The sequence below is a fragment of the Pristis pectinata genome, chromosome 10 (assembly GCF_009764475.1).
Source record: "Pristis pectinata isolate sPriPec2 chromosome 10, sPriPec2.1.pri, whole genome shotgun sequence".
Taxonomy (NCBI): Eukaryota; Metazoa; Chordata; class Chondrichthyes; order Rhinopristiformes; family Pristidae; genus Pristis; species Pristis pectinata.
Window position 1 is genome coordinate 83,550,856 of NC_067414.1, and position 24,055 is coordinate 83,574,910.

Consider the following 24,055-nt stretch of genomic DNA (forward strand, 5'->3'; position numbering starts at 1 on the left):
GTGTGAAGCTAGATTTATTTGCCTCCACTGTTCGGAAGTTCACTCCTGCCCGAGATCTCAGAGGTGACTGTAGGCTATATCTTGTCAGTTGGTTGGTGACTTGCATCAGGACACCTCCACAGATGCTTTCTCATGGGAGATGTGGAAGAATGGTGTGGGGAAGACTGCCCTTGTCTTTAATACTGCTTTGCCTCCATGGTGTAAACTCCTTTATAGTTGTATCTAAATTTTCTTACTAATGTTTCTTCATAGAAGCCAGAAACCACAAATTGCTTTGTCCTTGCAGTTTATATTTCAGGCTTCTTTTGTGAAGAGCTGAACAAGTCCTGCACTAATTTTGAATCACTTACGAATGGGTTGAAACTCTGACTGCTCTTCGCACTGCACCACTCAAGCCAAGGACTAAGGTTTTTAAGATTAACCTAGCAACAAATAAAATTAGGACTACTGAAGTTTCCTGTTTTTCAATTGGTTGTTTTACTACTGAAGCAAAGTATGGACATTTTGGGGCTCAGTTTGGTGCTGTAGAACTGAATCGTTGTCTCTTTTATGGTTTCAGATTTGTAGCATTCTTTAATACCAGAACTCTAATTCTAGATGTAACCTTAGTAGCAGATCGATCACTGATAGCTTGAACTGCGAGTCTTGAGTCTGTGATGCCTATAATATCTCAACCAAATGTTGACTGTGTCTGTTTAATCGCAGCTAAGGTTTTAATTTTGTACAAGGGTGGTGCCAATAGGCATGATTAGTTACTTTGATCACATGGTTTAGCCATTTGGTACTGGGATGTTAAAGTTTTTTTTGTATGCTTCCTTTTTATTCTTTCTTATCCAATAGATTGATATGTCTTGGTTTTTTTTACTCAGACATCTCTGTTCCATTAACAAGCATCTTTCCAATAGCAAATAGTACACCATGAACAATTAGCCATCCTCTTGGAGTCATCAGTTTGGAAGCTTAAATTGAGTTGTCGGATTGCAGCCTTATAAGACTTTGACACTACAACAGTCTTTTATAAGCTACAATGACCTAGAGACCAACCTGTGAGGTCACTATGTGACCTCCTTATGGCTGTCACCTGAGCTGAGTACTGGGGTTAATCCGGTGCTGACGTATTTGCTTATCAATTGACTTTGCAGTGCAGTCTTCTCACCGATCTCAATTTAATTCTTAGCTGTTTATCATTTGAGGACAGAATTTAAGTCTTTGCTGCCTATTGTTGCCTCCATTTTCATAGAGGTATAACTTTTCTCTTCACTTCAGGAGTTTGTGAAATTTATTTGGCATCCCGCAATTAGGCCTGTGTCAATTGCCTATTGTTTAAATTTCCAATGAAGGTCTAACTATAACCTTACTTTGTCCCACTCTAGTTGAAAGCATCAGTACCCAGAGTGAAACTAATAAATTTCCTCTGTTTTTGGTGTACTGATGTAATGCTGAATCAAGTTTTCTGTTTTTAATCCCAGGGCAATTAGTATAGTCATTGGGATTTTTAAATTCTTTGTTACAGGCCACCTCGGAGGTCTGCAGAGAAGAACCTTAATCCAATAAACGTCTCATTTAGATCATGAAAAGAAAGCATGAGGAGAAGCCCCACAGGAGAGGTCGTTTCCACTGCCTCTAAGCAGCAACACTGTGGGGAACTGTCAAATTAGCCAGGAGGTCCCCATATTTAACATGCATTTTCTGTTGAAACCAATAATAGAATAATTATTTAATGCAGGTAGAACCTTTATAACAGGCCATAAAAGAAATAATAATTGTCCTCCAAAGAACTTGCCATTATGTTAGCTGTCTTGCAAAAGGCATGGGGGAGGGTGTGAGAAATGCAAGTAGTAAATAGCTCCGGCTGAAGTTGGTCACAGAAAAAGGAATTGATAATTAGATGTAATTAGGGTGTATGAATCGTTGTCTTCTGTTTTGGGAATGAATAAATTTGGAAGAAAAAACCCTTGTGATGAAAATGCTTTGATGTAAGAAGAGTAGTTGTGGCTTGGCAGCATAAAGGCAGTGTTTTATACTTTTTGCATAATAGCTGTAACACAGAAATGGTGAATGGACTACAACCCCCTATTTGCTTTAGACCAAGTGCTTTGAGGTCGGTTGATTCTTTTCAAACAAAAAGCATCAAAAGTTTTCAGCTGTTGGTAATGAGGAGTAGACCTCAACACGGCTGAAGGAGTTAGTTATCTCTAGTTTCTCCCTCTGGATCAGACAATAACAGATCAAAAAAACTGAACTCTCATCTTAAAAGTGATTCAGGCACAAGTTAGAGTCTGTAGGTGGGAAGAGTGTTTTTAACTTGACTTTCTTTTTAAAAAAAACCACAAACTGTGTCTTGCATGCAACAATGCGGCATGTAGGAAAAGTGTTGAAAGATGTAAAATGTTCCCTTTTTGACAGTGGAGATGGAGTGGGTATTCTCACTGTGAAACTGGTGATTCTAATGATTTTATTTTCAAATGGTGCTATTGGTTTGTACGATGACTATGTATTAAGGTTGCTCCACTGAAGGCTGTTCCAGCACTGATTAGAATTGGTTCCTTGTGCAAACATAGCAACTGAGAACTATTAATTCTTTACTTGCTTTTGCTAATTTGCTACTGCTTCTGTTCATGTTCTGCCTTCTAAGAAGGAAGAATAAAGGTTTTGTGAAATCAGTGTACAGAAATTTTGTTTTAAATATTTGCCTGCCTAGATATTAAAGTTTAAAAATCCTTGTTATATTGTAACTAAGTTTAATTATGTTGCAAATCTTGTAAAGCTTTTGTTAATATTGGTTCATTGCAACCTGTTTTTTTGTTTGCTATTGAGCACTATAATCTATAATTTGTCTTTCAAATATCTCAGCAAATAGTTAAAGGTAATAGCAAAAAATCACTAAATTGGGCAGCCTCAAGAAATGATTGTATATTTAAGAGAAACTTATATTTAAGAGACTTTTTACTTCCTTCTCACTTCTTTTAAAGTTTGGTGCTGGATCAGAGTGATTATGACACTGGTTTATGATTTTACCATGCCTCTTGTATAGAGGAAACCTTTTGCAAATGGAGTTTAATTGCCTCCAGTATTCTACCCTGACCCTCAGTGAATAAATTTTACTGTACCAGGCATCTAACTGCTTCTGCTCGTAGTTGGACTTGGTCTGGCACTAGTTTTTGGTAGTTTTGCCTGGCAGTTTTATGAAAGTATGATAACTTTTCAACAATGGAAAATGGCATGTAGGATCTGAATGAATAGGGAAAATCTTAACCAATTATATTGAATGGATTGAGAAGGAATTATAAATTAGAGTGAATAAATCTGATGGCAAATTAGGTACTAAAAGATAAATAGAAAGCATTAGAAAGATTGGATTGGGCAAGACACTTTCAGAAAAAGGAAATTTTACAGCAAAAATAATAACTTATTCATTCTTTCCAACATCTTATCTGAACAAGTGAGGCTCACAATTGCAGTTAATTTTCCATGTAGTAAGGGTTGTTCACCAATTATTAACATATCAATTTGGCTTTGCCAATTCTCTGTAGTGAATATAGTTTGTTTTTGCAATGCAAATTTAGTAACTTCACACATTCATTGTTTTCCAATGATGAGCTACACATCGTGTATGTGAAATGCCAACCTCTTGATGTTAAACACCGAGGTTGAAGTTGGTCAGCTACTGTTGGATATGTTTAAAGTAGCACCTGTCCCTTGCTTGAAGTTGCTGTACCATTCATCCATGAATAACTGACCATCATTACTGTCACCATTATTTTGATAGGAAAATCTGGGCAATATCCTTCTTAGTGACATTATGCTGTAGCTGGGATAACCTTTGTATTGAGTGCCTACTCCCAGCTGAGCAAGCTCTTTCCTGACATCAAATCTAAGGCAGTTCACTGGATTTCCTGTTCAATATAAATTGCCGCATGGTTCATAAGTTCATTCATCTTGTCACTTCCAAAAAGTGAGCTGTGCATTTGGCACTACTTCCATTAGTGCGTGTATGTTCCCTCAGATCATACGCAAAGAGGAGAAGGCTGGGAATATTGCGTAGGTCCCAAGGTTATAACCATGTTGCATTAGATGATGGATATGTGCTTCAGTTCATGTTCAACTAGTTGTGCATCAACATTTCACACCAGCACTCTCAAAGTCAGGACTGAATTGCATTGAATGATGAGGAGTTGCTGAACCTTCACGTCCTTGAAAAACCCAAATTCAGGAATTCCACTGATTCCTTATGTTGTGATAAACTGATTTCCGTATGCTTGTTCTCATCTTCAAACCTATTTGAGCTTCACCCCAGTACTTGTCCAGTCTTCAGCCTCTGGTCCTCTGATTCTATATTACAGTTTCCTGTTAAGAATCATTGCAATCCCAGAGGAGGCCATCCTAGCTCTTTGTAGATCAGTCCCATTCCCAAGTTTTTTTTTCTCCCCATAACCCTACGAATGATTTTCTTTTAAGTGCTTTCCAAATTCTACATTGAAAGTTCTACTTGATTTTTTTTGTTCCCCACCAACCTTACTGGTAATGAGTCATACACCCAATACAGAACAGAAACAGGCCCTTCAATCCACTGAGTCCGCAGCAACCATTTACACTGATTCCATTTTACTCTCCCCCCAGATTCCACCACTTGCCTACACACTAGGATCAATTTACAGTGGCCACTAACTAACTAACTCTAACATCTTTGGGAGCACCTGGAAGTAATCCATGTAGTCATAGCAAGAACATGTGGACAGCATTGGAAGTTAGGAGAGAACCTGGCTTGCTGGAGCCATGAGGCACCAGCACTTCTAGCTGTGCCTATCACTGCTTCACCTCAAGTTCTAAGTCTAATTATGTGTGCGTAAAAAAAAAAAGGCTTTTTTCACATCCCCTCAGTATCATTTTACTATATATTTGTGTCCTTTGACCATTGCACCATATGGAAATGGGAACAGCTTCTTTCTGTTTATTCCATCCACATCTGTTATGATTTTGCACACCTAAGTAAATCTCCTTTCAACATTCTTGGCTCCAAGGAAAACAACTGCAATTCCTTCACTCTAATTTGGCAGCTGAAATCCCTCATCCCTGGAAGCAGTATAGTAAACCCTGGACCTTCACAGCATTCCAGAAGTGTGCTAGTGGCCTAGCTAGTGTCTTATACAGATTCAACATAATTCCTTACTTTTCCCACACTCTCTTCTCTCTGGACTCTCAACATGTTCTGGCACAGTGATGATGTATATACACCCCAATTGCCTAACATGAACCCTGTTATCCAAAAGATTAATATATTTCATAATAAAAAAAACTAGGGTCCCAATTCTGACCCTCCAGCTAAAACCACTGCCCATTCTCTGATCTGAAAAATGATTTTCTGTCACTGTTTTTTCGTCCATAACCAAGTTTTTTTTTATCCTTGTTGCCACTGACCCTTTTATTCTGTTGGTCTGAATTTTACTCTAATTGCTAGGCATGTCCTTTCTCTCCTTGAACAAGGATTTGTCCTCTTCCAGTCATAATGTACTACTCCACTATCAGAGATTGATCCTTTAGCAATAACTCCTTGACCTTTGCAATTTGATAAAGGAAAAATATTTTGCCTCTCTACATCTCTCTTTATTTAAATATGAAAGAAAGAAAAATTATTTCTTTTACCATGCTATTGCCTTCATACCTTCAATGTCTTTTTCTGCATTATATCTGGTATAGCAAAGGCTATGGGGTGAAAAAACATCCCAGCTGTGATACTGGAGAACTCTGCTCAAGAACTGGCTAAGCACAGCTCCAATGCCATCTTCAAATTCACTGATGACACTACTTGTTGTTGGATGAATCACAGGTGGCGTTGAGTCAGTGTACTGGAGCGAGATAGGACACCTTGTTGTGTGGTGCCACAACACCAACCTCTCGCTCAATTTCAACAAAACTAAAGAGTTGATTGTTGACATCAGGAAGGGGAAGGAGGGCGAACATGTGCCAGTCTACATTGGGCGATCGGCGGTGGAGAGAGTCAGCAGCTTTAAATTCCTGGGTGTTAACATATCGATGACCGTCCTGGGCACAGTGCATAGATGCAATTGTAAGGAAAGCATGCAAGCATCTTTACTTAGAGGTTAAGGAGGTTTGGCTTGTCACCTTCTACAGATGTGTACTATTGAAAGTATCCTGACTGGTTACATTGTGGTCTGATACAGCAATACAAATGCACAAGAATGTAAGGAGCTGCAGAGAGAAGTGGACTCTGCCCAATACATCACAGACACATCCCTCCCCACCATGAAAAGTATCTACAGGAGGAGCTGCCTCAAGAAGGCAACATCTGTCATCAAAGATCCCCACCATCTGGGCTTTGCCACCTTTTCATGGATACCATCAGGTCCCACACCACCAGGTTCAAGGACAGCTACTTCCCTTCAAAATGGCAAAACCGTAATCACTACAGTCCAGCAATACTGTGACCACTGTGATCACTTTGCACTAAAATGGAATTTTTTTGTTCTAATTGTGTTTTTCTTGTAAAAATTGTGTACAATTTATGTTTAATTTGTTTTTCTTGTGTGTGCTGCTTATATGATGCTGTTGCAAGTAATTTTTTCATTGCACCTGTGCATACATGTACATTTGACAATAAAATCAACTGACTTTGACTACACCTACAGACAAGCTGCTCCAATACTATTGCAGCACTGGCACCCACCTGATGATGTGGAAAATTGGATGTCTTGTTCACAAAAATGCACGACAAATCCAAACTAGTTAAAGTCTGTTCAGTCAGTAATCAGCAAAGTGATGGAAGGTGTCATTGACAGTGCTAACAAGTGGCATTTGCTCACTGATAAGGCAGCACTTGATCAAGTGTGGAATCAAGGTGCTGCAAAAAAACTGGTCAGTGCACCACATGGGGAAAAACCTTACCAAGAGGAAGGTTGAGGTTCTTGGATGCCATCATTATAAATCTAGGACATCCCTGTAGGAGTTCCTCGGGGCACAACTGTTGTTGGTTGAATCTTAGATGGCAATGAGGAGGTTTACAGGAGTGAGGTGGATTGGCTGGTTGAGTGGTGTCGCAACAACAGCCTCTCAACATCAGCAAGACCAAGAAACTGACTGTGGACTTCAGGAAGGGGAAGTCAGGAGAACATGCACTCATTGAGGAGTCAGCAGTGGAAAGGGTGAGCAGCTTCAAGTTCCTGGGCATCAGCATCTCAGAGGATCTATCCTGGGCCGAACACATTGATGCAATCACGAAGAAGGCATGCCAGCAGCTCTACTTCATTAGGAGTTTGAGAAGATTTGGTATGTCACCAAAGACTCTTGCAAATTTCTATAGATGTACGGTGGAGAGCATTCTGACTGATTGCATCACAGCCTGGTATGGAGCCTCCAATGCACAGGATCACAAGAGGCCGCAGAGGGTTGTAGACTCAGCCACCTCCATCACAGGCACAATTCTCCCCACCAACGAGGGTATCTTCAAGAGGTGATGCCTCAAGAAGGTGGCATCCATCACTAAGGACCCTCACCATCTGGGACATGCCCTCTTCTCAGTACAAGAGGAGGTACAGGAGCCTGAAGGCCCAAACTTAACAATCCAGGAACAGCTTCTTCCCCTCTGCCATCAGATTTCTGAACAATCCATGAACATTACCTCATTATTCCTTTTTTGTTTTGCGCTATTTATTTATTTTTGTGATTTATAGATTTTTAGGTCTTGCACTCAACAGCTGCCACAAAATCAATAAATTCCATGTCATATGTCAGTGATAATAAATCTGATTCTGGGCAGTTTCCTAAACCTAACCTTTCAGCTACTTCATCAATGACCTTCCTTTCATCATAAATCAGAAGTGGAGATGCTCACTGATCATTGCACATTTAAGTTCCATACTCAACAACTCAGCGAGTGAAGCACACCTTACTTGCATGCAACAAGACCTGGACAACATTTGGGCATGGGTTGCCAAGTGGCAAGTAACATTCAAGCCACAAAATTGCCAAGCAGTGACCATCTCCCAGAGAGTGTGACCCGCCCCTACCCTTGACACAGGGGTGGGCTACCATTGCTGAGTCCACTGCCATCAACATCCCGGAAGTCATGATTTACCAGAAATCCAACTGGACCAGCCGCATAAATATCATGGCCTCAAGAGCAGCCAGAGGCTGGGTATCCTGTAGTGAGTGACTCACTTCTTGACATCATCTACAAGGCACAAGTACTGGAAAAAAAATTAATGAATAAATAAAACTTCTACCTTCCACCCTTGTTGAGTTTGATTTTTCATGAGGGGAATAGGAATTATAATGAGCATTCTAATTGAATATTACATATTGTCATTGATTTGGGAATTACAGTGACAAACAGACTCGAGGTTGATAATACATGGGCATTGTTGGGTGTTGGGAAAATATGTACAATAACCTCTATGAAGTGGAAGGTGGTTAAATTTTGATTGACTAGGATTTTTTTTCCACTGTGTACCACATTAAAATAAGAAAACGTGAGTAAAAACAGCTAGATTATTCCCTTTATTTTGCTCACTACTGAAAGTTGGAGATCTGATCTGTTGAGTTTTGATGAGTAAGGAAATATCGGTCAATGAATTGATTACTCCAGTAAAACTGATAATCTGGCATGTTTGGGAACTTTGGCAGACAAGCAGATTTTTTGGGCTATTGATCTTATCCCTGTTAATACCTTAGTCTTTTTTTAAATTCACTTTTTTCAGATACAATGCAAGATTATAATAAATTTCCCAGTAAGTTTAAAAGGATCAGGGAAAATGGGATCCTTGACTGTTTTAAAAAGAGTATAGGAACTGGGGCTCCAGTGAGTTGGAAAGGAGCATCAGAAACATCATCTGTTGAGTTATATACTAAGCACTGCAATTCCAAATAGTCAGATAGTGGATTACTGTGGTTTTACTATAAAGCATGTAATTTTCAGATAAACAAGATCGGGAGAATCTTGTTTTCATCCTCAGTTGTTAGGATGTGTAACACTTCAACAGAAAGGAAGTTGCAGTCAATAGAATTGTCAAAGAAAACTAATATGTTAGAAAAATAACATTTAAAAATGGAAATGGCAGGAGGATAGCACAACAGCAAAAGAGAAGCAATGCAGGCATAATGGGCTGAATGGCTTTCCTTTGTATTGTAAAGCTGGACTACACTGTCCTTTTATTAAAATAAGCCACCTCAGTGTTATATTATGGCTTTGTGGAACTTGTAAAGACTTTTGGGGGAGGTTGATGGTGTGGAGTGGGGGTGGGCAATGAGGGATTTTTAAACCCAAAAACAAAGAGAATGCGGGGGTACTGAGAAAGCATTGCAGTGTCACAGTTAAATAGGATTATATGTATTCATGTCTCATACAGGGTTCCAGTAGTTGACTTGGCAATCTTCTTTTATTCTGCAGCATTTTGAGCACTTCACCATGCAATTATGAATGATTCAAAGAATCAGTTCTTAACAACCTAAATTTTAAAGGCTGATTAGGACAAGGGTTGATAGTATGGTGGGTTGGAACTTGTTGCAGCATTACTTCTGATATCATTATTAATCATTCCTGGTCAAAAATGTACCTGTATATTGCTGACTATCATCATTTATGATTGTTAACCCTTGGCTGCCAGTCATTGTATTTTGTTGCATTTAAGCTCAAAATGCTCAAATATAGGAGCTCCTAATTGGCAGACTTCTAATGCAGGCGGTTTAAAAATGGTTGGTTGAAAATAATATTGTTTGTTTAATTGCATGCCTTTCATGCTAACCTGAAAGCTAAATGGAGAATTTTTTTTTCTCTGTGAGAATGTTGTGCTTCATTCCTGCATTATTTTGGCAACCTACCTATAGAATAACATCTCTACCTTTATTTTGATTGCAAGCAATGCTATTTGCTTAAGTTTGATCTCTTCGCTGTGTCAGAAAGGAGTTCACTGTTAGGAAATTTGCTTGACCTAGAAATAATGGTGATCCACATTAAAGTTAAGTGAATCCTAACTTGACCCTACATAATAAGATGATATTATTATTGTATGGACCAGCATCAAAATTTTTTCAGTGTTATGAAGGAATCTAGTGAGAATTTTATTTATTGCACTGAACTGAAAAGCTGGAACTGGTTTGTAAAGTGCAAAGGTTTTGTTATATATGCCAAAAGTTTTAAGAACTTGCTTTATATATTGGTCATAACATCATCAGAAAGTTCCTCATTCATGTCATGCAAACTGAGGCTCTGCACTCTTCATTGCCTTTACACGTATGCCTAACCTTTTGTCCTTTTGCAGCGCAGCAACTTCCAATATTCTAGAGTCTCAATGGATTGCAAAGATACGTCAGAGATGAAAGATTACATCATTGAAAGTCACTATAATGCCTGTCACAAATCCTGACAGGATGAATAAAAGTGATTCGAGACAATTATTTCCAATTATAGAGAAAGATTAAATGAAAGACAGGAATCAAATCACCATATCTTTTAAAAGTCATAATACACCAGTAAGCAGATCAAGTTAGGATATGAATACAATTTAATTTTAGTCCCTGTGAACTAGAGGTCTGAAAAATTTTGCTGTATGTACTTGTGCTAACCATCTATTAACAGTTCCTTGTCATGTAAATAACTTAGAAAATCCTTTTAAAAGTCTTTTAAAGTGAACTTCAATAACAATTTTCCTATCATCTGGTCCTGGATTCCTTTTGCAAGTGGTTAGGCTGGGAGTTGGCTATAAAGGTGCATGTAGCTATACCTATGAATAATTATGTACCACTCTGTTAGTTTGCAAAACATTTTATTGGATTTGAAAGTAAACATGCTGGAGCTATGTGATGGAAATTACCCTTCTTTCTACACATTTTCTGGCCCATTTTCCCCCTTTGCTGGAAAGGAGTCTGGTAAATCATGAAGAATATTTCCTCCTCAACAAATATTCCAGCAATAAAAATGTAGCCATGGGGAATCCCATTATGTCATGCTTCATGGCTGGTAAAGGCCAAGTATGGTAATGGATTTGGTAGATACACTCCTATTTGGTTACCATAGTGTTGAGCAAGAATCAGCATTCTTCTATGAGCTGTGTAGTGAGCCTTGTCTGCAGCTGAACACTTCAGTGCTGGTACTGGCATTCTGTTAGCATGCTGAATGTATTTCTTTCCAAACAGTAGAAAATAATAATCAAAATGCTTCCATGCTACTCAAATATTTTATTCCCATTGATGATGTCTCACATGAAGAGAATCCAAATCTAATAGTTAATGTTGAATTTATTGATCAAATTTGGTGATGACACTACAACAACCGATCAGACCAAGTTCTGTTCTTCCCCATATCAAAACAGTGGTACTAAATTTGTAATCATACTCCCCTATTCATCTCACAATTTTTCTCAGAGCTTTGGGAAAGCTGCTGCTGGGTTTTACACACCACGGGTTCTACTTTACGATTCCCATCAATGCTACATCTCTTACTGCAGATGAAATTTGTTAACAGTAATAAAGGATGACAACTGAGCTTTATGTAAGGAATGTGGAAATTTCTGTCAATCATTGGATAGCAAGGCCAGCATTTATTGCCCATCCCTAATTACGCTCGTTGTGAGTGGATTGTCGGAGCATTTCAGAAAGCAGTTAAGAGTTACTGATAGTGGAATCTTAAGTGGTCCAGACTGGGTAGAAAAGCAGACTTATTACCGCAAAGGACAATAAAGAATATAAGAATTAGGAGCAGGAGGAGGCTATCTGGCCCTTTGAGTCTGCTCTGCCATTCGTCAAGATCATGGATAAACTTCTACCTTAGTACCATTTTCCTACACTGACCCCACATCCTTTGATTCCCTTAATCACCAGAAATCTTTCGATTACTGTTTGAATGAACTCAGTGATTGACCTTCCACAACCAGGCATTTTATCTGAGCTTTTCATGGTCACTAATGCTGATTCTAGTTCTGTATTGCAGATTTATTTAAACACAGATTTATTTAATTACACAGCAGGTGAGAACTGCCAATTAGTGCATATGTCCACTTATTGCAGACTTCAGGTCTGCATAGTCCATTGCACGAGTATGGAACGTGCTGGAGGTCAGATGACAATGCACCTAAGCCTCTGCTCTGCCCCTAACAACCAGCATCAAGTCCAGATGCAGATCCAGAAATACTGAGCCAGGAGCTAGATACATGTTGTATCTGACCCTTCATTTGGCTGTTGTATTAGCACAGATAAATGGAGCTAATTGTCAAATTTTTCCTTTTTTTTTCAAATTAGTATTAATATTTTAATTAATTTACTTGGATACTTATAGGTATGTTTAAGATTTTTAAATTCTTACAATTAAATCGAATATTTTAAATTAGTTTCATTTGCGTCCAATGTGTCTCATCATTGAAGTCCCATAAAAGCAGCAGAAAAGGCTAACTGACAGCACAAGCAGTCAGAAGCCCATCAGTGCCTCATCAGTGTGGTCCATGGGCAGGGCTTCAGGATTCATTGCCTGATGTTATCTTGTTGTAATGTTCTGCCCTCAGGTCGGCTTGGCTGTATGAGGTATCTTGCTAAATTGTCAACACAATGCTTTGATGTAAGTTGTGCTTCTGTACAAGTAACAAAGCACATTTTGTACAATTAATGTTCCGTCATGATAGAAAGATTAATGCTACTTCTGAAACTTCTATCAGATAATTTTCCTTTAATGGTGAAAAGACATCTCCATTCCTTTTTCTTAATTATGTTGTTTTTCTATTTTCAGGAATATTGTGATGCTATCCAGTTGAATTCTGGAATTGACTACAGGAGAAGGGCCTCTTCTGGAGCAGCACGACTTTATTATCTGTAAGCTTTGTTATCCATAAAGTTCTGGAAGGATGGGAGGTAGACATTAAGATTGTCTATTGTTTGGGAAAAGCCGTGATTATCCACCAAGATACTAAAATTCTCCCTTCTCCCCCTCAGATTTCCTAATAAAAATTGGTAGACAAGAACACAGTTGGCTGCAGGGGGAGTCCATTTGGCTTCTCATGCTGTTTAATAAGATTATGGCCAACCTTTTACTTCAATGCCTCTTTCCTGAACAAATCCCATTTTCCTTGGTTTCCTGATATCCAAAAGATCTGTCCACCCCTATTTGAGTGTACTCGAACTGAGCCTCCACAGCCCTCTTGGGTGGATGGTTCCAAAGATTCACTATCCTCTGGACTGGGACCTCAGTTTCTTGGAACCCACTTCAGCAGAAATTTCAACCCTGCGACTGTCCTGTTAAGATAATTAAGTTTTCAAAATTTGGTATGATGAATAGGGTACAGCTGTATCTTTGAACGAGAATGGATGTAACCACACTGGAACTAACCATATTAGTTAACTAAAGAGTCTTGTTATTTTGTTTGTTCCAAAGTATGAGGGAATGTACAATAAAAAGAATTTTGGAATATTGATATCGAAGGCTCAGTCCTTTGAAGAATCTGCAGTGTGTAATTGGAATGTAATGGTAATTGGTTTATTATTGTCACATGTATTGAGGTACAGTGAAAAACTTTGTTTTGCTTGCCTTCAGATCATTTCAAAACATAAGCACATCAAGGTAATACAAAGGAAAGAACAATAAGAGAATGCAGTGTGTCCCACTGTTTTCTATGTTAGTAATTCATAATAATATATACTGAGAATAGCCCCAGCTTTTCAAATCTGTTTCAGTGATTTGGCTGAGGCAACTACATGTAATATTTCTACTTAAACAAAAATACAGAACAATGGAAGAAGTCAGCAGGTCAAGTAACAACTGGAGGTAACAAGTGTAAGTCGATGTTTCAGGTCAAGGAGAGGAAAGAGGAAAGGTTGCCAGTATATAGCAATAGGAGGAGGGAGGGGTGGATCAGAGGCTGGTAGGTGATAGTGGAACCAGATGGAGAGGGGATGATGGGTAGATGGAACCAGGTGGTGATGCGGGTGGGGAATTGGAAAAGTGAATAAAGAGAGAACAGAACTACATAGGTGAGTGTGTGTGGGAGGTGAACACCGCGGGGGGTAGAGGAGGGCATGTGGTGGTAGGAGTGTTACGTGAAATTGGAAAATTCAAAAAGAAAGCAGAAAGGTGGGGTGGGGGAGAAAGGAAGATGTGGTTGGTGGTGGGATCACATTGGAACTGTCTGAAATGGCAGAGAGTGATGTGTTGGATACGGAGCCTGTGGAATGAAAGGTGAGGACCAAAGTAAGTCTCTTGCTGTTCTGTCTGGGGAGAGCAGGGTTGGGTGAGACTGGATGTGTGGGAAATGGAGGAAATGTGAGTGAGGGCTCCATCAACTATGGCAAAGGTGAAGCACGTTTCCCAAAGAAGGGAGACTTTTCAGAAGCCCAAGAACAGATGTGGTGGAGACAGAGAAACTGAGATAAAGGGATAGTACCTTTACAGAAGGCAAGGTGGGAGGAGGTGTAGTCGAGGTAGCTGTGGGACTCGGTGGGTTGATAGAAGATGGCAGTGGCAAATCTGTCTCCTGGGATGGAGACTGAGAGATCCAAAAGAGGAAGAGAAATGTCAGAGATAGTCCAGGTGAATTTGAGAAGAGTTTGGAAGTTGGTGCTGAAGGTGATGAAATTGATGTGTTCTGCAAATTGGAAGAACAACATCTTATATTCCGTTTGTGTGTGAACATTGAATTTTCCAGATTCACGTAACCCACTCCATGTGTTCTCCCACAGACACTTGCCTGTCCACCTAATTTTCTCCTCTCTTTGTTCACCTCTCCCATTCCCCTCCCCTCACCTGGTTCTCTCTGCCCATCATCCCGTCCCCATCTGGTTCCACCAAACACCTATCAGGTCTATCCCACCCCACCCCTTGTACTGCAACGTACTGGCAATCCTTCCTCTTCCCTTCAGTCCCAATTCAGAGTCTTGACCCAAAATGTTGACACATCTTTTGCCTCCACAGATTCCACTTGACCCGCTGAGTTCTTCCACCGTTCTGTTTTGTTCTTCTATCTGCCCATCAGCCCTCACCCCTCCTTGGTCCACCTAACTCCTAAAAGCCCTTGTCACACCTCTCTCCCTCTCCTCTTTATACTGGTTATCTTCCCTCTCCACTCTCAGTCCTGATGCAGGTTCTCAGCCTGAAACATCAATTCCTTTCCCTCCACAGATGCTGCTCAACCCAATGAGTTATTCCAGCAGTTTGTCTTTTGTCCCTGTCTTCTGCTTTTTTTGCTCCAGATTCCAGCATCTGCAGTCTCTTTTGTCTTCAGAGTTGTATTTAAGTAGTGATGTATAAAAGGATCTGTATGTCTTTGTACCTCAGTCGCCAAAGGCAAATGTGCAGGTTCCACAGCAATTAGGTAAATTTTATGTTGGCTTTCATTATAAGAGGCTTTGAGTACAGGAGCAAGGGTATCTTATTAAAATTTTACATGGCCTTAGTGAGACTTCTGCTGGAGAATTGTGTGCAGTTTAGGTCTTCTTACTGAAAAAAATAATATATTTGCCATAGAGGGTGTTCAATGAAGATTCACCAGTCAGATTCCTGGAATGGCAGAACTGTTGGTTGTAGAGAAAGTAAACCAACTAGCTCTGTACTTCTAAAGTTTAAAAGAATGAGAGGGAATCTCACTGCAACCTACAAAAATTATGACAAGATAAGGAGAAATTTCTTCACTCAGGGTAGTGAACCTGTGGAAATCTCCACCACAGAAGGCTGTGGAGGCTGTTGCTGGATACATTTAAGGGAGAGAAAGATTTCTAGTCACAAAACGCATCTGCAGGTATGGGGAGAGAGTAGGAATGTAATATTGAGATAGATAATCAGCCATGATCTATTGGATAGCAGAGCAGGCTCCAAGGGCAGAATTCTCTACTTGATGATGTTTTTGTTTTTGCTACTGTAGCTCATTCCAGCTAAGGTAGGTCCATCAGGAGTGCATATAAGTTTGTGAATGAGTAATAATCGCAGGCCTGATCGTTTTGCAAAAAGCTCATTTTCATGGCATTTATACCCTGGGTATGTATGCCCATGACAATAAACTTTAACTTTTACTCATAATAGATTTGCAACAGTATCTGTGAGTAGACATCTTGAAATATTAGAATGTATAAGAAGTAAGAGCAGGAGAGGTCAGTTCTGCTTCTGTAGCTTTCTCTTCATCCAAAACAATTGTATTTGCTGTAAGCTTTGAGCTTCAGTACCTAGAAACAGAAGATGGAAATAGCTGTGGGTAATGAAACAGGGTTAATGTTTCATGTCCTGAAGTGCTGCCTGGCCTGCTGAGTATTTTCAGCATTTTCTGTTTATATTTCAGGTTTCCAGTATTTTGCTTTCAGGGTAACAAATGAAGAAATGGTGAAAGAATTTATGGGGTTAAAATTGGAGCAGATCATCTCATTATTATTCAGGTGGAATATTAGGCGATAATTTTTCAAAAATCTTTGGAAATGATAACATGGGAAATGACTGGACAATAACATATGCCAAATCTCTGTTTATTGAAGAGTAAATGATAGGGAGGAACTGCAGTGTTCATTGTCTCTATTATGGGTAAACTACAGGTGTTCATTTGGCATAGAACGAAGCTGGAAGGCCTTTAAAACCATGAGCTTATTGATAAATGATAGGTCACACTTAACCAGTTTTATTGATTTTCACTATTTTTATTTGAATAAACAACAGTTGAGTGGTAAGGTAAATGTTTTGGCCCTTCCTTGTTCAAATGGTTTGTAACACAAATAAAAAAGAAGCTTCTTTCATACCTTTAGGATATACCAAAGCACTTTGCAGTCAATGTTTAAGTGCAGTCATTTTGTTTCAAGGAACTTGGCAGCCATTGTGCCTAAAGCATTTTATAATGCAGTGAATGAACAATCAGTCTCTTTTAGTGGTGTTGATTGAAGCATGAATGTTGTGATTTCAGGATATCTCAAAGTGTTTTAAATACTTGCTTTGATGTTTTGTCACTGTTGTAGAAAATGGCAGCCAATTTGCACACAGCAAGTTTTCACAAACAATACTGTACTAATGACTGGAAATGTGTTTCTGTGCTGATGATTGAGAGATCAGCATCTAACCGGACAAAGCAGTTAACTCCTGTGCATTTTATTGCAAGGAATTTTGACATCCAGCTGATGAGCTGATGCCCCTTCAACTGTAAAGATGGCACCTACTTCATGAGGGAACAAAGACTAAGCAATATCACTAAAAGAATTAAGGAAGAAATTGGAATAAAAATGTAACACTGTTAACAGAAAATTGAATATTCTTGAAACAGATAGGAATGGAAAGAGGAACCTGTTTAGTAACTAGGGCTAAATGGGTAGGAGAGTTTCACTGCCATTTGTACTTAGAACAAATAGAGTCATACATTATGGAAACAGGCCCTTTGGCCCAACTTGTTCATACCGACTGTGTTGCCCATAGCCCTCTAAACCTCTCCTATCCATGTACATATCTAGATGGCCTTGTAATGTTGCTAATGTGCCTGCCTCAACCACTATTTCTGGCAGCTCATTCCAAGTATGCACCACCCTTTGTGTGAAGAAGCTGCCTCTGATGTCCCTTTTAAATGTCTGCCTCTGATCTTAAACCTCTGCCCCTTTGTTTTTAGCACGCCCTCCTTGGGAAAATGCCTATATGCATTTACTCTGTCTGTGCCCCTCATGATCTTATATACCTCTGTCTTCACAAATTAGCAAATCAGACCACTTTGCTCCACCTGCTTGCCTCAAATGGAGTACAGCAAGGCCCCAAACTATTTTATCCTTTTATTTATGTTACCGACCATTGATTCCAAGACATGTTTGGTGTTAACATCATGGTGAAAATGTGAGGACGAGGAACACCATAACAAGGTTCTGGGAAGTGCCAAAGATGAAATGGACACAATTGAGGATGGTGTCAGCAATGGTATAGGGGAATAGGTGGTAACATTTTCAACAATTGAATATTTGAGATTAACCAAGGTTATGTGGCTTGCCAATGCTGAACTAAGCAACCTTATCCATTTTGTTAGTTGTTTTACTGTCTCAAGTTTGTATTATATTTTCGTCATTGCCTTAGGTCCTGCTGAATGCAGTGGTCTGATGGACTAAATTGACAGAATGAGCCTAATAGCCTAAATAGAGAACAAAATTAAATAATTTAGCTAGCTTTTTTTGGTATGTCCATTCACAAAAGTCTCCTGAGACCCACTCAACCACTTAGATTATGACACCATCTCACCCTGACCACTCCCCCAATACCGTCCTCATCTCCATTCATATTTTGACGGATATGGCAGCCATTCACAGTCAAAGTCATTTTAATGGGAACTGGAATCAATCAAGGTTTAGTTGAGCACATCTTAGAAGCTTTCAAATACTGTTGCTATCCAAAGACACCAAGTTCCACCTTTTCCAACCCTTCCATCCTCTCTAAGTTGTCAGTACTGAATGAGCAGAAATTTACTCCAAGTATTGGGAAGACTGAAACGATTGTCTTTGGTATCTCTATCCCTCTCTTGGCAGCTAAAATGGAAAATGACAGTTTGCAACCTTGGTCTCTTATTTGACCCCACAATGAATTTCACACGTTATCACTAAAATTATCTTTTTCCATGGTGACATTGCCCAACTCTGCTCCCACCTCCAATCACCTATTGTTGAAACTCTCATCAATTCACTTGTTACATCTGTACTTAACTATCCCAAAGCACTCCTGACCTGCATCCTTTCTTATACTCTCCTGAAAGATGGCATCCAAAATTATGTTGTCCATGTCCTTATGCGCATCAGTCCCATAAACATTTTAGTGTTTACTGGCCTACACTGATTCATGTTTAATTAGTGCCATAATGTTGAATTTCATATTCTTGCTTTCAAATTTCTCCATTGTCTCCCTTCTGCCTGAAACATCTAGATACATGTTCTCCTCTAATTCTTTCTCATCCCCAGAAGTAATCGCTACACTAATGGCAGCTGTGCCTTTAGCTGCCACAGTCCTAACTTTGGATTGCTTTCCCTGAATCTTTTTGCCTGTCCACTGCTCTTTCCTCCCGTGAGATGTTCCTTAAAATCTGCTTTTCTGACAAGCTTTTGAATAGGACTTAATATCACCTTATTTGATTTGGCATCAATATTTTGTTTGATGTCACTTTGTGAAGCCCCTTGGAATAGATTTGCTGCAAAAAAGGCATTGCATAAAAATATAACTTTTATTGCTACCTAATGCACTGAAAATGTTCAAGCCTTTACTTTGTGTCTATTATTTATTTGTGTAACTGTGAGTCCTGATTTTATTTTTCTATTGATATGTAAAGTATCTGGGAAAATTGCACTGGGGACAATAATTTTTTTTAAGAAAACTAAGGGAAGAGAACAGTTACACATGCTCCAGAACTAGAAGTATCTACAATGGAGGCAAAAACAAGAGCTGAGAAAATGAACAAATTGATCGTGCAACATTGATGATAGAAGAATAGTGGCTGAAAAACTGAATAAATTGAGAATGGACAAAAGGTGCGTCTCACATGACTATTCTGAATTATGTATCGGACTATGAAGCCACTCTTATAAACACTCCTGTCTCTGACTCCTTCCTTCACTTGAGTGTTCTGACTATGTGTTGGCACAATCTTTTTTTTTGTGTCAATCTATGTATTGACTTTTAAGTAATCTTGTCTTACACTGTCGGATGACTTTGGAATAACCAAATGTGTGTGGCCCCAACTGCAGTGGCTGAGTCACTTAATATTTATTTAGTACTTAAGTAAAATATTTGGCTGAAAGATTTGTTGAATAAACTATTCTAAATGTATTTTTATGGGTCAGATAACTCTGTAAGCAGTTTTCTATAGTATCTTCCATCTTAAAAAATAATTATTTTGTTAGTAGTAAAATTAATTAATTAGTTAAATAGATCATGAAGATATCAAGTCTTTTTTTGCTATAACAACATAACTCATCAGAAGTGGGACAACTGTGTCCTTTAATCCTCTAATTTCTTTTCAAAAGTGTTTTAAAGAGTAGCTTAATGAAGTTGAATTTCAAATATGCTATGAACAAGTTTTGCATAATAAAATATGAATAATATCTATTATTCAAATGTGAAGCTCGACATAATTCTCACAATCCAGTCAGCAGGAAAATAACATGTTGTATCTGTGAATAATCAAACACCGTGAACAATTTCCTTTCAGTTACTCAGTTGTTGAAATGAGCCACTTTAAACATGGGATCAAAAGTCACCGTCTGCTTTTTTTAATTACAAAGGAAATAAAGCAGTTTAAAATTCATGACAGTCTACAAAAAATAGTCTGTAATTTTGATCTGTTTCAACAAAAAGTGCTACACAATGTGCACTGCTTAAATAGAAGCACAATGAAGGAAACAGTTTGTTAAATGCCCAAATGTTGCCTCATATTTTCATTGGAACGAAATGCTAAAAAGAAAGAAGCCTAGAACGAAATGCTAAAAAGACAGAAGCTATTACTTTCAATATCCAGTTTTCTTTTCCACGTACATCAATAATAATTAGCACCATCAAAGTGAAATTTTCCCATCTATTAAATAAAACGTGGTGTTATCTTCATTGAACTGTACAATATTTTTATAAATTCAACAGTTCCCACAAGAAATATTCTTCACATCTTATTTGTTTCACTTCTCTGAGTGTGAAGACATTTGTATTAAAATATTTTATTCAGTGAACTACTATAATCATCAGGGAACGTCATTTCAAAAGCTTAAAACTAAACTTGCCTAACAAGTCGAGAAATCCTGGCAGTTTAAAGATTGTACTTTTGATTCTTGTCCCTCTCTCCCTAAAAGTAAAAAAAAAGTTGTTTTGAGCACAGTGTAAAAATAGTTGCAACAGAGGAGAATATTAATTTATATAGTTAAATAATTTTTCTTAGTTGTTTCTGTTGAATATTTTATAGATGTCAACTTCAGGTATAAACTTGTAGAAACATTACTTAATTTTCATTACTGTAAACCAGTAACCATTTTGTATACTTTTTCTTTAATTTTTATAGTAGAGTTATTAGAGTCAAAGAGTCATAGAGTTGTACAGCAGAGAAGCAGGTCCTTCGGCCCACCACGTATATGCCTATCTATCATGCCTATCTATACTAATTTCACTTCCCTGCATTAATTCCATAGCCCTCTATTCCCTGCTCATTCAAGTACCTGTCCAGATGCTTCTTAAATGTTGTTACTGTTCCTGCCTCCACCACCTCAGGCAGCTCTTTCCAGAAACCAACTACTCTTTGTGTGAAAAATTTACGCTCAGATCCCCTTTAAACCTCCTCCCTCTCACTTTAAACCTATGCCCTCTAGTTTAGACGACCCCCATCATGGGAAACAGACACTAGCTAACTGCTCTTTCTATGCCTCTCATAATTTTATATACCTCCATCGTGTCACCTCTCAGTCTCCTTCATTCCAGTGAAAACAGACCGAGCCTATCCAATCTCTCCTGGTAACTCAAGTCCTCCAATTCTGGCAATATCGTTGTGAATTTTTTCTGCACCCCCTTGAGCTTAATCGCATCTTTCCTATGGTATAGAATGGTGACCAGAACAGCACACGATACTCGAAGTGCAGACAAACCAACATTTTATACACAGTGCCTCAACTGATAAAGGCAAGCATGCCGTAGCCTTCCTCACCACCCTGTTTACCTGTGTACCCATTTTCAGGGAACTATGTACTTGACAATTACACTCACAATTGGTTTGAATAAAACTGCTGAATTGTAAAAGCTTAAAATAATTTTGAGATGTAAGTAGGCAATGACACCACTCCCAACATTTTAGGTACTTTTTCTTATACAAAAAAAATGACATCATTTAGTTTTATGTGTGTTTTTAGTTTCGATAGTGGCAGTTGAAATTTGTCATTCCATTATAGTAACGGTTCAAAATGTCATGGAGGCAATGTTATTTTCAGGAGGTTGCAATGGGGGGGGGGGGGGGGCGTCGGTTTAACGAGGAAGACATGTTTGGTGCTGGCATCATGCTGAAAATGTGAGGACGAGGAACACCATGACAAGGTTCTGGGAAGTGTAGAAGATTAAATGGTCACAATTGAGGCTGGTCTCATGGGGAATTCTCAGTTGAGGAAAATGGAAGGTCAGATATGGGAGCTGCTTTGCCGCTACAAATGCAACAGAGAATAAGCAAATACAGAAAAAGGGGTGGAAGAAACTAGGAATATGTAGGCTTGGTTGATGGCCTATTTCCAGAAATGAGATGAGAAACTTGAAGAAAGGAAGAGTCCAGTGGACCAGGTGACTACCAACTCTCTGCACCATCATTCTGAAATACCTTTTGGTGATAGGGTGGCACGGTAGCATAGCGGTTAGCGTGACGCTATTACAGTGCCAGCGATCGGGGTTCGATTCCCGTCGCTGTCTGTCAGGAGTTTGTACGTTCTCCCGTGTCTGCGTGGGTTTCCTCCCACATTGCAAAGATGTACGGGTAGGTTAATTTGGGTTTAAAATGGGCGGTGCGGACTCGTTGGGCAGGAAGGGCCTGTTACCACATTTAAATTTAAATTTTAAATTTAAATTTAAAATTTGATACCTTTGTGCAGCATGGCTTTGCACTTCTCTGGTGAGCAGCGTTTTTCAAAAGTCCTCAAGATATTTCTGCAATGTTGTAATAATCACAGATGACTTTAACCCTGTTGTAGATTGGACAAATCAAATTGGAAACTGTTGCTTTGAGGGCAATTCATAGAGTATATTCCAAACAGTTTCTTTGAACACCACTTTGTGGAATTAGGCAGTTTTAGATCTGGTTGGGTGTAGTGAGAGAGAATTGATGATCTCATAGTAAAGGGAAGAGTGACCATAACAGTAGAATTTTACATGCAGCCTGAGAATCAAAAACTTTGGTCTAAAACTAGAGGAACGAAGGCAGAGTGAGCCAAAGTTAATCAGCAAAGTGGATTAAAAGCTAAGAGGATAGATAGGTAGTATCAGATTTAATTCTCAATATCTAGAAACTAGGAAAGGATGACTGAAAGAAAAATAGAGAGAAAACCTATTATGGAGGTAAGCTAGCAAGACAAATAAAAATACTTTGAGGTTATCCAAATATTAAGAAAGAGATTAGCTAAAGTCAGAACTGGTGTTTAAAAGGAAGAGACAAGGAAATTAATTATGGGAGATAAGGAAATGGCAGAGACTTTGAAAACATATTTTGTGCCTGCCTTCATGGTAGAAGATACTAACAGTATCCTAACAACAGTAGAAAATGCAGGGACAGTAGGGCAAAAGAAACTTGAAACTTGCCACTTTCACTAAAGAAAAGTCTCTGGATCTGGTTCCTGATGAAAGTTCATTGGCCTGAAACATTACTTTCTTTCTCTCTCCACCTGCTGAGTATCTGCTGATTGGTGTAATGCAATCAAACAAAGCTAACGTGTTTTTTAGAAGGAAAATTATTTTTGACAAATTTATTAGAGACATTCAAGAATGTAAAGAGCAAGGTAGATAAAGAGGAACCATTAGATGTAATGTATTGGATTTCCAAGAGGCATTTGATTATGTGTTACATTATAAGATTGCCAAGCTGTAACTAGTGGGTTGACACAGAAACTAATACTGGGTCTTCAACTATTTACAATCTACCTTAATGGTTTAGATGAAGAGGTTAAATGTATTGTGGCCACATCTGGCAAAACTAGGTAGGAAAGCAACTTGTGAGGGTATAGGTAAATGAAAGGGCAAAAATTTAGCAGATGGAGTACAATGTAGGGAAATGTGAATTTATCCACTTTGGTAGTAAGAATAGAAAAGTGGAATATTTTTAAAAGCAGAGAGATTACAGAACCTTGCTCTGCAGAGGAATTGGGGTGTTCATTTACATGAAACCCAGGAAGTTAGCATGCAGATATGCAAGTAATTAGGAAGACCAATGTAATGTTGGTCCTAATTGCAAAAGGGTTGAATTATAAAAGTGGCAAAGTTTTGCCATAAGAAACAGGTCATTAGTGAGACCACAGTGTATGGTTTTGGTCTCCGCATTTAAGGACAGGTTTACTTACAATAGAGGCAGTTCTGGAAATGTTCACCAGGTTGATTCCCAGGATGAGGAAAGATTAAGCAGACAGACTC

General features: G+C 38.7%; 1 protein-coding gene across 3 annotated transcripts in view; it reads left to right on the forward strand.

The window, feature by feature from the left end:
• Window positions 1–24,055, forward strand: part of afg1lb (AFG1 like ATPase b) — a 98,390-nt gene that overhangs the window by 49,477 nt on the left and 24,858 nt on the right. For all 3 annotated transcript variants that reach the window (XM_052024711.1, XM_052024713.1, XM_052024712.1), the window contains exon 8: window positions 12,731–12,813. In XM_052024711.1, the coding sequence (XP_051880671.1) occupies window positions 12,731–12,813 (83 nt within the window). The remainder of the gene's footprint in view (window positions 1–12,730; window positions 12,814–24,055) is intronic.